Raw genomic sequence first — 17979 nt, 5'->3', positions numbered from 1 at the left:
AGGATATTCTTTGATTCCTTATCAGAAGCTCAAAATTAATACAAGGAGAAGCGAACATCATGCTTACATTTCTTTTACTTTTTTTTTTTAAGTAGAAAAAAGTGCTGGTTTTAAAATGAGAAAATAGAAAACTATATAAAACATTGTGCTGGAATTTTGAAAATACGCGATGAAACGCGAAAGAAACGCTGGTTCGCTGGCGAATGAGAGGGAACGCTCGAGTTTGCATCCGCAGCAGCGCCAGCAGGGTTAGCGAGACCTCTAGTGACCTTCCCTGCAACTGTAGCTGCTGTCACATCACGCGCTGCCCTGACAGGAGAGGGTTCTTTGCAAAACTGCATTTAAGATTTGCAAAAGACACAGAGCACACGCTGGTGCAGACTGTGTCCCAGAACTCCGTGGAAGGCTTTTCATTAAATACAACAGTTATCCTGTGCTGCTCGAAGGCAGGACACAAAATATTTTATATATTACATCAGATTATAGTTCTAGGATTAATTATTTTGCATCTATGGCTTCAGTTGATAGATGAGAATAAATAATTTTAAAAAAATTATATGTAATTTGTAGCTCAAGATATGTTTCAGCTGATTTAATCAAATATTTAAATCACCCTTTCAACTTAGTATTTGTCCTCTATTTCAATATACATCACTTTAAGCTTTTCTGAGTCCCCCAGTCCTTACTAAAAAAAATTCCATATATAGGAAGTAAACTGGAATAAAATAAGAAACTAATCTGCTTCAGCTATGATAGCTACATGTTTTTTTCTGTAAAAATTTTGAAGGGCTTTAGGCAGCAACTGTAGAATACATAAAGGGCTTGAAAAATCATGTGGTTGTTTCTTCATGTAAATTTCATGGCTTAGTGAAATCAGTTCAAGCACAAAGAATCCAACTTCTTTGATAGAAATTACTCCTGTAGGTCAATACCATGCTTTGCCAGGGATTTTGCACTAGATTATTTTCGTATCACATTGACCTATTAAATCTGTAAATAAAACAAGACTGTTGCATCTCTCTAGGAATGGTGAGGCAAAGAAAAAGGCAATAGTTCTGTGTGTACTGCTTGACTTAACATTGCTTTCTTTCTGGTATTTTGACCTAATTCAAAGGAGTTGTAACAAATTTTTAGCAACAGTGACGTTTAATACAGTATTATTGTTTGAACATTATCTTGGAAAACTTTTACAGTGAGCTATTCAGAGTCTTCAGATAATAATGCACTAAATTTATATAATTTCAGCTTCTGTTCTCTATCTTTATTGATACTGGGATATTTGTGATTCTCGGATATCAGTACACAGGGCAAAATGATACTCCATCTTTTAATTTAATTGAAAATGGTTTTATAAAAATAGAGTGTGTATTTTAAATAATTCCTGTGTTTCTGACAGAATTCCAGCTGGAAGTGATACTGTTAAAATAAATAAGTCCCCAACTCTGAACCATAAGCAAAACAACAGGTATGAATCTCAGAAACATTATCATCTAAGTATTATGCATTATAATTTCTCATGTATCATTTATCATGCATTATCATCTAAGTGTTATATATTACCATAACTTTAGAATTCATATACACACCAAGATTATACTGAGAAATTATTTGTACGGCATATGGCCTGGTTTAGGCTTCATTTGACCACCTGACCTCTGGAATGTAGGCATCTATATCTAAATTATCTCTTTTTATAGTTGATAAGGAGAAAAAAAAATCATTAAAACCAGAAGAATTTTCCTTAAAGAATCCTATTTCTCCACACAGTTTAAAAGGGATGCCACCTCAGATTACACATTTACTCAGCATAATGATTATTTAATAATTACAGGATTTTAATACAAAAAAAGAGTAAGAGTATTATGAAAAATGTGGGTGTGTTTTAGAGCTCTAGAACTCCCTGCATAAAATCTACCAAATACAATACATAATTCTGAGGAAGATAAAGAAAAAAAATCTATTTAATGCTTTCAGTGGAAAATGTCGTTGTACACTGCCAGTGGAAAACTTGAGTACCAAAACATAAAATATAGATTTTTGACAACTTAGCTGATTTTTCCAGTGGAAGCATTTTCTTTGATCAGAAGGCCAGTCTTTTAATTAAAACAGTTTTAATTTAAAAGAAGTTACTACAACATTGTTGATACATTATTTAAAAAGTTGCTATGATTCAGAGGCGATCACTCTATATATGTCATATAATTCCACAACACTGAAAAATTATTTTCTAAAAAACTTCCACCTAGTACCTGATTGAAATTTTCATTATTTAAGGAAGTCAGAAGAGCTCAGCCACCATACTTGTAAATGCATCACTTTGTGTCTTCATCAATGTCAGTAGAGTCGTGTCAGTAATAAATTACACAGAACATAGTTGCTAGAGAGCACAGCAATTAAAAGTCATCTTGTGGAGAATTGAGATATTACTCTGAAGAGAAAATCAGTATCTCTGGCATTTAAAGGTCAACGGAGGTCACTCTTTCAAATTATAATTTCGCACCATTATGTTGTAAATCATGCTGATGATGACACATGAATCATCACACAAATTGAATTTTATAGGATGTTTTTTGGAGAGGGTTTTTTACAGACCAACAATTAATTCTGAAGTGGGACTTAAGAGAGACTTAAATTGTATGTATTTTTTTCCTGCCAGAGAGCAAAATGATTTATAAAGCACTCTTCTTCAATTACTGTTATTATGAATTGCCAATTGCTATCATTAAGAATTGCAGAGGATAAGACAATAACATTTTTGATAAATATTATAAGAAATCACTGACTTGGATTTTTTATAGTTTAGTTTTACAAATATATCCTAACAAAAAGCATTCTAATTAAACAAGAAAAAAAGTTTAAAGTAAGAAAATGAAAGATATTATTATTATAGTGCTTGGAGACTAAACTGTAGGTACAGAAGTCAAAATTTTAAGAAGTCAGAAATTACTTTGGATATCAAGTAAAAATGCAGTTGTGTAAACATCAGAACCCCTTAAGGTCTCCCACATCTTGTGTCCTTTGAAGTATATAAACATAGTTATAGCATTTACCATACCCATTTGTATCATTCTGATAGCAGAAATGCGATATTTTTTTCTTTTAATAATTTAAAATTATGCTTTTTCTGAAGATTAACTCACTAAATATATTTCCTTAACAGACAGTCTTGGACTCCTAATGCAGCATCCACAACCACTACAGTCATTTCTCCAGTCAAGAAAAAGAGGTATTCATTATCACCACTGCTTGGTTGCCAGCGTGTCTATAGCACTGTGTTAAACCTCAGTAATGTATCACAATTACATTAAAAAATTACCTACTTCCTCCTTCAGCACACTCAAACTCCTCAGCAAGCTTCAAGAATGCAACTTTTACATCCTCTGTATTTTTCCATGGGATTTACAAGTTTTATCTCTGTAGAGCCTGTTTGGTGAGCTATGGCACCATGGGTGCTAACTCTTGGCTGCAGCCCCTAACTCAGCTGGTGTACTCATTTTCAGAGTCCAGTTTTAAAGCATTGTAGCTCACTGTAATTGTGAAATCTCTGATGCCAAACTTCACCCTGTGCTGTTGCAGTGCATATGAATCACACAGTTTTCTTAATGATACACAGCTACCTTTAAAAATCTGGATTTCAGATAGCATTATCTAGGCAAGAATAAAAACAGTGTGTACAACTAAATACATTTTTAATTTAAAATATACTGCCGGTGATAGCCATAATTTTCTGCATCCTTCCCAGCTGCAAATTCTGTTCATTCACGATTTTCTATTTTATATTTAATGCATAAAAATGTGATCAGTAGACTAATGAATGTAGAAATGAAAATGTCATTGTATTTATATTAACAGACCTGTTTAGTGGAAGTTTATGCTGTTTTCAGTCTAGTAGTTCTCTTCAGGCTCTTGGAAGATATGGAAGACCATCAATGAATTGCACTGCTTCTGGTGTAATTGTTTTTACCTCAAAACAATTGCTGGATTGATAGTTATGAGGGTAAAAAAACAAACGAAACAAACAAAAAAGGAACTGAAAGTGCTTGTGCTGTTTATGTGACCTCTAATAGCCTGATTGTATTTCTTGCGTTGATACTTGACACTCTTTGTGCATTTTATCTGGTTGTCCTTTCCATGAATGATCCATTTATTTGTACCACTCAGATTGCAGAAAAAACCACCTAGAGTCACAGAAAATTTTTCACAATAAATAAAATTACTGTACTATTTCCTATTCCACTCAGTTTTCTGTAAATACAGTCTAAAAAGTATGAATATGCAGTCTTTAAAAATACTGATAATTTCAGAAAAGTTCCAGGTATTTTTACATCACTTCTATTCTAACATTCACAATATGCCATTCAGGCCCAGAACATTAAACTAATACTGAAAAAATTATTTATTAAAACTTACAGGCAATCTTGGATGCCTCCCCCAGTTTCGAGTAGCAAGACTCCGACAGAAAAAGTGCAAAGCAAACGGTGCGTATCAGTGTTTGCTGCTTATTTCCTAACTCTTGGCTAGAGATCATTTTCGGAGCAAGAAAGCAGGGCAGTCCTTTGGTGGTCTGAGCTTGATGCAGAAGATGCCATGCAAAGAGAAAGCATCCCATGCCTAAGTACCTGTTTGGGCTCTTGGCAGCCTGATGCCCAGCACTGACTGGGGCCTGGGCATATGAAGTGCCAGCAACGTGATGTTACATGAGTGATCCCAGAATTTTTCCATCATGCTTGCAATTCTTTCTTCATGGTTTCACTTTGGACTATTCCAATTAATTCTCCTCAAGGCAAATGTGTTGTAGAGAGACTCGCCATGAGGGCAGGGATCTGTTGGTGCCATTTTACATTCAGAGGCTCACCCTTGGCCCTTTTGTGAACAAAACCACAAAATCTACTAATCTACTGTCATGAAAGTATCCAAAACCAATCAGACTAAAGTTACTTGCAGATAAATGTTTGATGTTTATTTCTGAAGTTGTGGTTGTTTTCTGGCAGAATAGAAAGAGAACAGGGAATGTTTCTTGTGCTTTTATCTAAAAGCAGAATTTGGATGGTTTAAAATATTAACAAATATTAACAAAATATTAACAAAATATTAACCAAGCTAATAAAACTTCATGATCTTTTTTTCTTGTGCCCACTATTTGCTGCATCATGACCTTCTGCTTCCCTAGTTTTAACTTGAGAAATTTCCAACATGAGTCTCATGTGCAGCAGTGATGCAAATGAAATGAAACAGAAATGAATGGATACACTGTGATGTTAGATATAAGCCTTGGTAGACAATTGCCCTGGGAGTTTATGGAATGTATGGCACTGGAAGACTTAAAACCAAGTTTTGCAATTATTTTTAATCTTATGCTGTGTTTACCACCCTCTATCTTTTTGGCCAAGATTCAGTCACTCTCCACCCAGAAGAAAGATGGCTCAAAGATGTTAAAGTTTATTTTCTTTGAAGTCAGTCCTTACTAGATGTTCTCAATGTGCCAGCTGAGAAGAATTTATCTGGCTTCATTTCAATATCTTGCTAAGATCATGGTAATTTTGAAAGCATAGGATAATGCTCTATATGGCATCCACCCAGCTTCCAACAGCAAGCTGGAATTCCTGTGTTCTTCTTAACACTAATTATCCAGTTACTCCTCCAGTCTCACAGTTCAGAGAAGACTGAAAACAGGCATATTCTTTCTGAAGCTTTCATGAGCCTTCCTAGATCCTCTAACAATGCTGCCATCACAAAAAAAAAAAAAGTGATGGGCATTTAATGATTACTTGGTTTAGCTTTTAAAAGTGCTTTGAAGATGTGAAAGCTATTTCAACTTATGAATATTATAATAACAAAAAATAGTTATCAAAGGAAAGCCTTTTACTTGCCTGTGAGTTTCAGGAAATAAAGTGCCATGCATAGATGCTAATAAGCAGAGTTTCTGAAGGTCACTATCAGTCTTAAAAACTGAGCAAAGAGCTGTGTCAGCTGTCTTTTCTTCACATTTGAGAATGGCTGACTGCTCTGCTCAGTCAGGAAGGGAGTCCAGCAACCATGGATATGTGGGTTTTCCTGGTCAGGGTTATTTATGTACTTTTGTGATTCTGAGATGTTCTAGACTTTTATAGTTAAACATAATATATAAACTTCCAGAGTTCTTTGCCTCAGTTCCAGTTGATTAAACACATTTTACAGAACACTTGAAAGAAATTGCAGTTGGAGTTAAGACTATAAGCAGCCCACTGTATTTGAGTTTTATGGTTGTGGATTGTGTGCTGAAAACAAAACACTCTTAATCAAAGTGATTAACTGGAGAATGTTAATTGAAGAATGATTGCCTTAGTGATATAAAGACTATGGCTTGAATTTAGTATTATGTTTCTTGAGTTAAATGTATATTCTACATTTAAAAAAATATCTTGGAAGGAAGGGAAAGTAAAAGTAATTGCTGTTGCTTGAAATCTTGAATCTTATAAATATACTAATCTTGCAAAGTACTTCAATATTAGCATTTGGCTACTTGGTTTCTGAAATGCTTACTCTTTTCTTTCTCTAGAACCACTTCAGAAAATTCAGAGGCTCCAACAACGTATGTCTTACTTTGCTTCTTAGTAGATTTAGAAATTTAACATGCTCCTTTGCATAAACCTCAATTATATTTTACATTTATTTATAATACAAACACTGTATAATTTACCTGGGAGGGCTCCTCTGCAGCTGACATTGCAGAACTGCATGAAGAAGACTTCCTTCCCTGCAGAAATGCAATTATTTGCATATAGCTTAAAATATTTCACTGGATATTTACTCAAATTGAAAAAAACATTAAACTGCATAAAACATTAAAAACTGCTTTGCAGTTTTAATTCCACAGTCATATATGTTGCGAATGCAAATACTCTTTTATATACAACTGCTGCTCTAAAGTCTCGAAAGAGTGTGAGCTATGCAAAGAAAAATAAACTGTTAAAGAGCATGTAAGCAATGTGAATAAACAGAAAGTTAAATCAAGAAGCTCTGCATGTGCAAAGGCCTGTAATAGAAGGCATTAAGATTAATCGATGCAAAGTACTCTAAACTTTAGTGTCTGGAAAGATTGCTCTAATTTTAGAAAATAAATTTATTAAATTAATTCATTAATTAGATGTCCATTTTACATGGTCTAAATTAAGATTACTTAACCAGCCTGCAGTTTCATGACTTATAATTAAGACTGCTATGCAACTTGTCATGGTTTAGTTGCCATACTAATAGAAAAATACTCTAAAGAAGCAGGTAACCCTCATCAACACTATCTGCCATCTTCTCCTTTTCTTATAATTACTTATAATTTTAGTATCCCTGTAGTGACCAATTTGATTGGTCACATAAAGAAAAATAGGAAAGTGTAAATGTTTATTTATTTAGCTTTTAAAAATTGGTACTTTTTTAGTTAAATAAAAGGTTTGTCTTTACTAAATAAGATGTATTAGGAAGGAGAAGAGGTTTTTCGAGTTTTTTACTAGTAAAATAATTTTTGAACACTAAAGGAAACTCCACTTTATTACTATATCCATATTAGCCAAATAACTAGTCCAGGGATATTCGTTTTTTCAAAAGGCTCAGTGGATGTGGTAATCTAGCGAACTAAAGCATTACATTTCTTTATTAGTAAATGTATAATTCTTTATACAGATATTATATATAGATATAAAATATATATTTAAACAAAAAACAGAAAAAATTGCTCAAAGAAAACGCAAACTCCTTGTAGTTACACCTGAAAGAAGGTGTAGTATCTACAATGATAAACCATTGAAGTGATACAATGTTTTCAAATGTCTTCTTGTGCCTTAAATATGTTTTCACCATTCCTGTTGCAGGGCTGCCCCTTCATCAGAACAGGTGACTCAGAAATCAGGGACTGATGTGGACGATAAAGCTACAGTAAGGTAACATGAACAGTACAATCAAACCAGTGTTTTCATAAGCATTGGTTATTGGGATATTAAGTGCTCAGTTTGCTTTAGTTCTATATTTGATAGCTTGTTTGGACATGGTGTGTGATTAATGCAGCATTTAAACAGTCCTACCCATTGGCCTAGAAGTCCAAGACTCTGAGTTCCCTCTCATTGACTTGATAGGTTATAGCTGTTTAATTTTTTAATCTTCCAGTCTGTCCAGCCTGCATCCTAAAAAGCAGCACATGTTTCTTAAGTTGCTCTAAATGTTTGGAAACAGAAAAATCAGGGTAGTATGGATTATACAGTGTATTTTCTTTGCTTTTCAGACATTATGGGAGAGGTAGTAACTATATTTTATTATGTATGCAAAAACACCCCAACTTGTGCACTGTGGTGTAATCATTTTGAATAGTGAAAACCCAACATATACCCTTTAGGGTGACAAAATTAGCATGTCTCAACAGATGGACTTGTTTCTGAGGGACGAGTTAGATGCCATATCAACTAATCTTTGAAAGTCTGCAGAATACCATAAAAATTGTTGGTGGAAAAGAGACTGACTTTTGGAGTTTTTTAAAACATTTTTAAACTAGAATTTCAGTAAATTGTAAGGTCCTGTACTGATAGAGATGTTACATTTTTCAAAGCAATCAGCAATAACTGCCCCGTCCCTGGAAGTGTTACAGGCCAGACTGGACAGGGCTCTAAGCAACCTGGTCTAGTGGAAGATGCCCCTGCTCAAAGGAAGGGGATTGGAACTGGATGATTTTTAAGGTTCCTTCCAACCCAAGAACATTCTATGATTCTATGATTCTACAAACATGCAAAAAAATTTTACTCTGCGACCTTGACCAGAGTAAAATGCCTGAATATGCAATTATAAAATTGATTAAATTAGAAAGAGATTTCTAGATATGCACTGAGAATTATAATAGCTCATTTGCAGTTTTTATGTGGAAATATTAAATGGTGCAAACATTAAAATTAATTTAAATTAGTTAATTTTATTTAATTTGATTCATAAACTTCATTTTTATGAGATCTGAAGCTACAGTCTTTACTATTTTGAATCCTGTTCCCCTCCCCCAAAGTCCTAAAAATGTAAAACCAGTACAAAATGACTAAGAAACCATCCCAAAGATGTCTGACAGTGTAATCCCCAGGAAAAGGAAAAAAAAAAAAAAGCAATGTTTCAGTGGTTTCAGTGAAACATTTTCCTGTCAACAAACGTGGGAGATCTTAGAGAATTAAATAAGCCTAGTATTAAGTAGGGAAGTCACAGCCATTCTTCACTGCTAAGGGCTTGTTAGGGTCTGACTTAATCCTCACCCTCAATCAGTTCACATTAATCATCCCCTGGTTGCTCTCATTACCATACCAAGCTCTGTATTCCTGTCCCTTCATTGGTGAAGAGATGGAGGAATATTTTACTGGTCTACAAGTTTCTATGGCAACACTGCATTGCTATTTGTGTCAGTATATAAACTGTAAGTAGTCTGTAATCTTAGTGGGCAAAATTCAGCCCTCTCTACTGCTGCTTTAATTCCTTTACATTTGGCTGGTGCTTCAGATGTCATGCATCTGCTGCTGATGGGTTAGCTTCACAAAACTACAGATTTTTGTTACATTTTTGCTAGACAAAAATTGCATTAATCAGTTGCCAGCAAAAGTTACCCTTTTTTAAAGATGTCACATAAATACTATGCTTTTTGGCAAAAATGGTTGTGTCACACAGGGCAAGTAAACAGTTACATGAAGAGTATATATAGTAATATAAATGTGTATTAGAATACTGTTTTAATTTACATCCTTTAGGTACCTATATTTTTACTCTGATTAGAAAGATTTTCGGGTCATGCTTTTATCATCAGGCTTAAATCATTAATTGTCTGTCATTCAGGATTCTGAGAGGGATGTTAAAGGAATAAGGAATTAATTTCAATATAAAATAAGTGTAAAATGGCAACTGGCTTTCTAACAAACTGTTCAGTGATACAAGGAAAATATTTCAGAAGGGATTTACCTGAAAAGGATGTCAGATACTCTCTTCTGGCTAAAATTGTAAAAAGAAAAGGCAATTAATGCATTTTTTTAAGGACAACAGTTAGACCTGGCATCCATCTTAAAACACAGAGTGTATATACACACACACACACACACATATCTCACATCTGAAGGCATGGATTTATGGACCTTCACCTGTTGGATTTGATTCAGAGAATGGGCATCTCATGACTAGCTAGGGCATCTACAGATACTCTAGGCAGCACAAGTAGGCTAGGACACAGAAGAAGAGAAGATTACTGCCTAAATTTTGTGCACATTTCAGAGCATAACAGGTCAAATCAAGGTCTCTTGGTATCTCACAAATGCAGCAGGAGATGAGCACTACACTGGATATATACAGAGACATTTTTCTGATTTCCTCAATGGGCCTGTTATTCATGGCTTATCAAGTCCTTTTTGTGCTTTTTTCTGCAGCAGCGAAGATGCAAGATTCTCATTCTGCCTTTTTCCTTTCCATAATTGTAGTAACCATTAAATGCAGGTGTTTAAAAACTGGCATTTTTTAAAGAACAATGTTCTGTATAAAATCACATTAAACCACTTCAACCATTCTGAGGGTGTTGAACACAGCTTTAGTCAGTCTTTCAATAATGATTACTCCTATGATACAAAAAAAATCCATGTTTCTATAAAAAGGTTTTTATAATGGGGTTCACATGTGTTGAACTACACATATTTACAGAAAGTAATGGTGTGTAGCACAGTGAGCCACATTTACCAGGGCATGCAAAATTACTACCACTCAAGAATGCAGAATAATCAAAAGGTTGTATTTCCATAAGTTCATAAACTGTAGAACTAATTGATTTATCTTTTAGTTTTCATAGATATATCAGAATTAATTCATGTTGGACATACCTTAGGAAAAGCTTTGAGGTGATAATAACAGAGGCTATACAAGAGATAAGAGAGAGATCTCACTTAGCTCTTAAAGCATCTGTAGTGAGATTGTCTGCTAGCAGGGAAAGGCTATTAGTCTGTGGGGGCAAAGGGCATATTGCAGAAACCCTCACATAAAGATGTCTTTTTGGTCTAGCAGCTATAGAAGTTATCTTGAAGAAAATAGCTCAGCTGTTTATTTGTAAGTATGTGGGTGACAGAGGCAATTTCTAGGGAAGAGAAACAAGGGACAAGAATAAATTTTTCTAGCATAATTAAGAGAATCCTATGTTCTTGCTCCTGTACAAGTTTTTCCCCTAGTGTACAGGATAACTCACTATTATTACTCCTCTCAAGTAGCAGAAAATTCAGACAATGCTGTAAATCTGTGTGTACTATGCTTCTTTTTAATGATATTCCCGTTTGACCCAAGATGTGTTCCCAGTTATCACTGCAATAGATTGTGAAAGAAGAATGCATTAATTACCTGTGCTTATACTAACTCATCTAATAAGGACTCACATTGCTGTGTCTATCAACAACTGGGAACTTGTAAAAGCAGAAAAAAGATAAGTTGCAGGGGTTCTATTAAAAAAAAAATAGTGACTTGTTATTGACTTGGAATTTTCCAAACCAATGAAATTAAAACCATGATGTCAGGTCTCCTAAACAAACATTTATTGAAAAAACCTTTCTTGCTCTAGAGCTGCATAAATCACAAAATTGAAAGAACATGTAGGTGCATTTTGAGACATTGGCTAATTATGTGCTTTCATTAGATTGCCACCCCTGGGAGTGTTCAAGGCCAGGCTGGATGGAGCTCTGAGCAGCCTGGTCTAGTGAAATGTGTCCCTGCGCATGGCACGGGGTTGGACCTGGATGGTCTTTTATCTCCAACCCAAACCATTCTATGAGTCTGTAAGATATGCAATTCCAAAGAGCCACAAGCAATATTCAAAGGAATTATCTTAGATTGGACTAAAGTTTAGATGGCCAAAATTTGAAGACATGGATCCTACATGAATATGGAATTTTCCTTTGGGATGTCTTTTATTTGCTTTGACTTTTTAGCTAGACCATCTAGAGACCTCTAAAATGTTCTGGAGGGCACCTCTGTCCCTCAATATTTGTTGGAAGCAAGGATTCTGAAACAGAACTCATATAAGCACACCCAGAATTCACTAGCTTGCTTTTGCTACAATGACAATTGTTTCTTTATGGTAAAGTGAAGTCACTTTACACTTTCTAAATTTTTTGATAATACAAGTCAATACAGTAGTTTTTTTTTTTTTTTTTTTTTTTTTTTTTGCATTTCATCAGAAGGTCCTTCCAAGTAACACACTCCTTCTGTCTCTCAATTCTGATAGATTTGGCATTGACTGTAACACTTGTTTGCAGCTTTTCTGCATGTTGATACAAATGATTCACTGTTGCACAGCTTCTTTAAGAGATCCAAGCCCCTTATTCCAAACTGAAATTTTAATACAGTGTTTACAGGGTGATACATATCTTCCCAGAAAAACTGAAAAAGCTGTCTTCTTCCAGTGGTCTTTCTCAGTCTATCTCCTATAAAACATTCTGATCAACAGCTTCTTCCTCGGTATTTAACACCAAAATCCTCTGGGCTAAGCATTACACTTGTTTTGGCACATTATAAATTGGTTTTCACAGTTGACTGCAGTCATATTCTGTGCCCGAACTCTCAGCTGTTATTGATGAAAGGTCTGAGCAAGGGCTCCTGGCACTGATTAGTGAGCATAGCAATGTGGAAGGAAATGCACCCTGCTCCAGGATAAATGCCAATCTTCTCTCAAAAAGTTCCTTTATTCATCCTCAGTTATGCTTGACAAAAGCTGATGGACAGGGATTTACAGGGACAGTAAAGCAGCCATAACAGAGGATCAAAATTCAGCTGGGCCCATGATGCTAAACTTAACCCAGTAAGATGGCTGACTTGTTTAATATACTCTAGACCAACTCTTTTATTTCAGCATTGGAAGGCCCACTTGGCAATTGGTTGGTTTTTTCTTCTCCTATGTTGACATGACCAATTCAAAAATATCCTTATGGTTTTAACCAGACTTCTTATTGTGTTCTTTTCATATTCCATCATGTCAGAAGAAGAAGCTGTTGACCAGAATGCTTTGTAGGTCAACAGAGAGATCACTAAAGAAGGGACATCAGATGCACCTTGTTTGGTATCACATTTAAGCATATTTTATATATATCTTATTATATCATATAGTAGAAATAGGGAGTCATCTTGGTAGTTTTTATAATTCTGCTCAGGGCTTTTAATCAGAAAACAGATGCAGATCTTTTAAAAATACTGTATATGATTCCTTTAATAAAGCTGCCTCTGGATTGCCCATGATTATATCAATAATCACAGAGTGACTAAATTCAAAACCTCACTGAGTATCCCTGGATTTCACATCAAGTGCCCCAACAAGTTTGAAATATGTATGGTCCTTTAGTTTTCTAGTCCATAAAATAAGAAAGTATTGGTGCTATTGGTCCTTGGGTATTATGTCAAATGTTGGCTGTTGGTGTAGCAGCAAAGATGGATGATAAAATTCTAGGCAATAAGGCAAGAATGCCTTCAAGAACATTTGGAACTAGATAGAGGCTCAGGACTTTTACAGGTTAGGGAAGTATTCACTAAATAATGAGAGAGTTGTGGGCTCATACTCTGCTTCCTGATTCTTGAGGTTCAAGAGCTTAGCTGGGGTCTGTTGAAAATTTTGTTTTTCACTCCCACATGTCTAGGATCGACTTCAATTTCACCTCAGCATTAGTGACAGTTTATTTGCATTGATGCTTTCTTCATTGCCTTCAGAATTTTAAATGCAAAGATTAGAAATATTTTCATGGCTTTCACTAAAGGATAACATCACTAAACCTTTTTGTAGGTGTGATTCATGTTTCCTAATTGAAACTTTATGTTTTCAAAATTAAAAAAAAACCCAAGAAATCAGAAAGAACTAGGAGATGTGCTTGAATGTGTGGATCAGATTAATTTGTTTTTCTTTTTGATGGTAATCTGACTTGTCACCAGATACACCAGAATTCCAGAACTACTGTCTGAAATAAGTGAGATTCACAAGCACAGATCACAGAGCAGAAGGACTGAAAAGTATTATATTATTGCTCTATCTCAAGTGAACTGAGTTAGAAATCAAAGGCAGACTGAAAAGCAAAGCAAAATGTAGACAATTCAATTTCTCTAACTTTTTGATACAGAGCATAAAAGGAAAAAAACCAGTCTTTGTGATTACATATTACATTAATTTTTCTACTTTTAAAGATTGCTTACAGAAGATGTCCATAGATCTTTCATACATTTAATCAAGGAGGGCATGAGATAGCTAACATTAATGCAATCAGGTAATGCAAACCACACTTGTTCCATAAAGAAGGAACATTTGCTGATATTGATATAGGATCAGAGATATTAAGCTTTTGCAATTTAGCTGGTTTCTGTAGAGTTTGTCACACAAGCCTTATATAATTTCCCTTTCTGCTTGTGTCTGAGGGGCATAGGGGTCCAAGATACAGCAGAACAGGAGTCCCTGGCTAAACTGAGCAACACATCTTGCATGCAGCCTGCCTTGACAGCTTTTTTTAAACCTACTTATACTCTTTGCTACTCTTTTATTCTGCTGGACTGTCTTCATTAGTTGTCAGATTTCTAATCCTATTTTACACAGGCAGCTAGAGGCAAAATAGCAGAGAGCAGCAGCGAATTTCATGGCTAACAAGTCTATAGCATGAGGCCCACAGCAGCACAGCTGCACATGAGCTTTTCTATCATTCAGGGTGGGGCTTTCTTTGGATTCACAGTGCTATTTTGTGCATTTTTCTGCAAAGATGTTGTTAAAGACAGAATAGGCTTTTTTTTTCCAGGAGGTTGTCACTTACAAACAGAAAAGTAAATGAATCAAGAGAATTGTCTTCTATACTTTAACAATAATGACAAGCATACCTAGGTCTTAATGCAAATCTTAATGTTTCTATTTTATAATAAATTAATTTGTTTTCTTCAGTACTTGAGAGCCTTTTGTATCATATGCAATACAAAATCTTCTGTACTGCCATTCTAAGCATTTTTATGTAGAATGCAAAAATGCATATTAGTTATCCTGAGTTAGGTGCTCCTAAAAACTTCCAGCCATATCCTGAGTCTTTATTAAAATATTTCATCCTATTAAATTTGTGAGCAAACTATATATTCTCCTTCTGGAAGGCTGTCTGACCTACCTCATTCTCATCCATTTCAAAATACTCTCCCTAGGCAGAATGTTCACAGGGATTTAATGGCTGTCTCAGAAAATACTATACTTAGAGGCGGCGTCCTTTGGGATGACCTATGAAAAATGTCAACATCTATTCCAAGCCACCTACTGTATTTGAAATATATTCCCCCTAGTTTGTCTAAACTGCTTTGTATAGAAGTTTTATGCTGCTGTTTTCCATCATCATCTATGTTTTAAAGGGCTGTTGACAAATGTAAGAAGTATGAATTCAGTTCAGCCAGCCTTGGACGCAACAATAGTTTATTTATTCAAGTGAAAATTATACTTGCAACTGGAAATCCTTCTCCACAGGAGCCTTTCACTACATCTGATACTCTGATATTCAAGGAGCTTTTTTAATGTATGAATATAGTTTAGTCTTTTTCTAATTTAATACTTGTCCTCTCTTTTAGAAGTATTAAAAAAGACGTAAGATATATTGCTGATTTTTAACACAGTAACAACTCTCAAATGAAACCTTACTGGAAATTCTGCTTAGGTTCTGTAGTGCAGATCTACTCTAACTTTCAATGTGAGGCTGGATTATGCTCTAATATCAACACTGGTTGATAGCGCTGGGTGATAATGCTAAAGTAAATATAGCTTTGTGAACAAAGAGAGGTGTAAAAAGTCAGCAAAAGTATGCCCTGAGCACAATCAGATAAATTCTGAGTTATGCCCCATGTCCTACAGCTTGTTCTACCTCACATTTTGTCCTTTTAATAAATAACAGCTCTTTAATTTCAGTTGCTAATAACCTGAACTATGCTTGATCCAGTAGCTTGCAGTTGTGTATCCTACAACCTCTGCTTTGCACCAAGCCAGCCATCTCAGGGCAAAAAACTTGCAGGACATCAGTCCTGGTTACTTGCTGCAGTCATGTCAAGATGTTTCCTGGGCCTGAAAGTTTGAGAAGTGTACAATAAATTAATATCTTCCAAGGTTCTCATTTACAGAACTTCTCTTTCATAGGAGCCATAATGTGTAGCTGAACAGGTCAGTCTGCTTGTATTTTTGTGCTGCAATCTGCAGCAGCAACTCTTTCTGTTCCTTATTAGGACCCTTCAGGGTTGCTCTATGAATCAGGCTGTAGATAACAAGGAGTGCACATGTAGTCTCACATAGGTAGCAAGTAAAATCTTTCTTGCAAGCCAGTCAGTGCACTGGCACACCCAAAGCGCTGACAAGAACAGAATAATGTGAGAGGAAATAACAAAATGCTGTCAGCTACAAAGTCATGATGATTTAAAGATTACAGAAGGGAACTAACTCATCTATCCTTCAAGTTGCGCCAAGGATTAATGTGGGCTAGTGCATGCATTTCTGAAGGAGTAAGTCTTAAATTATTGGAAATTTCTTTCCCCCCTTATTTCCAAATAGGCAGTAGGCCAAGTTTGAACAACTTTAAATAACTGTCATTCTGTTTTTGAAAATTCTGTGTAAAGTGAACAGAGCAATTTAAGGCAAAAAAATGTGAAGTTATGTGGGAAGGGTGTTAAAATACATATGAAAACTTAAAAAGAACATGTCTTAGAGCCAGAATCCTTTCTGCTTATCTGAAAGGAACTTCTTGCACCTCTTTTGACAGAAAGCTACTACTACCTAGAACAAATATATAGGTGATACAACTTCCCAGTGCTCTAAAATATATTTCTATAGCAGTATTCATGCAATTATGTAGTATTTCATAGAATAATACTCAGATATTTTAACATTTCTTACAAAGATTAACACAGAAAGTTATAGTTTTTGGGCCTTGTTGTGAGAGCATATTTTATCTGCATTGTATTGGAATATTTTTATAGGAAGGCTTCTTCAATTAAGGTATCTAATTCTGAAAGAAGAGCCCACAGGAATTATTAAAACTATGAAATTGAAAATCATACAAAAGTGAATAGAATATTTTACATCTACACCATGAGTAACAATTTCAAACATATCTGTATTAGTGAACAAAATCTCATTGGAAGCACATTGGGATTTGGTTCTGCAAATGCTTACGTGTCTTTGACAATCAGACATGGGAGGGTGCAGACACAGTGGCCTGCAGGGCACAGCTTTGCTACTGTCACAGCTTTTCCATTGCTCCACGCTGGGAAAGGCAGCAGAAGTCAGCAGAAAGGTTACTGATAACTGTGCTGAGTAAACTGCACATAATCCTGTGATTGCAAGCAGAATGAACAGGAGCCTCAAATCTGCTTCCTGTGTTTTGGGTCAATACACAATACTGAGGCTGACTTATATGTGCAGGTTGCACAGCACACAAAGATCATAATTGACATTGCTGCAATTTCAAACCTTCAGTGGACTTTAGAGAAGACTTGAAGTGAATATTTAAAATAACTCTAAGAACAGAAAGACATGGAGGATGCAAGAGACAAGAATAATACCACATATTTACTCAAGCCAGACATATGCACAGCTGGGTTTGGCTGTTTTGGTTTTTTTTTTTTTTAATAAAAGTTGCAAAAATATAAGTTAAGTAACTACCTGAGCTCTTATTTACTCTTACTATAATTTTAGTGTTGCTAGCTTCACATAGTGAGGAAGCAATTTGCCATCCAGTTCACCAAGGAAAGGATATTTTTGGATAATTGCAAGGCTTCAGTTTCTGAAGGAATACTATGAAAAATGTTAAGTCTGTGATAATATGATAAGATTTTCCACATGTATATGGTTTATTATATGGTTATTATATATGGTTTATTTTAAACAAGTATATGGTTTATTAATGACTGGTATGGGATTCTAGTTAAATGGCAGTTGACTTTCCTTGCACTGAACTGTTTTGTTACTAAAAAAATGGAGACCTT

General features: G+C 35.1%; 1 protein-coding gene across 3 annotated transcripts in view; it reads left to right on the top strand.

Moving 5' to 3' along the window:
* SCEL (sciellin) overlaps nt 1-17979 on the top strand; it is a 68955-nt gene that overhangs the window by 35786 nt on the left and 15190 nt on the right. For all 3 annotated transcript variants that reach the window (XM_030951463.1, XM_030951471.1, XM_030951454.1), the window contains exons 7-11: nt 1397-1465; nt 3161-3226; nt 4413-4478; nt 6539-6571; nt 7845-7913. In XM_030951463.1, the coding sequence (XP_030807323.1) occupies nt 1397-1465; nt 3161-3226; nt 4413-4478; nt 6539-6571; nt 7845-7913 (303 nt within the window). The remainder of the gene's footprint in view (nt 1-1396; nt 1466-3160; nt 3227-4412; nt 4479-6538; nt 6572-7844; nt 7914-17979) is intronic.

Source organism: Camarhynchus parvulus, chromosome 1 (genome assembly GCF_901933205.1).
Source record: "Camarhynchus parvulus chromosome 1, STF_HiC, whole genome shotgun sequence".
NCBI classification, from domain to species: domain Eukaryota; kingdom Metazoa; phylum Chordata; class Aves; order Passeriformes; family Thraupidae; genus Camarhynchus; species Camarhynchus parvulus.
The sequence above is the reverse complement of the archived record's forward strand: the minus strand, read 5'-3'. Positions and strand labels throughout refer to the sequence as shown.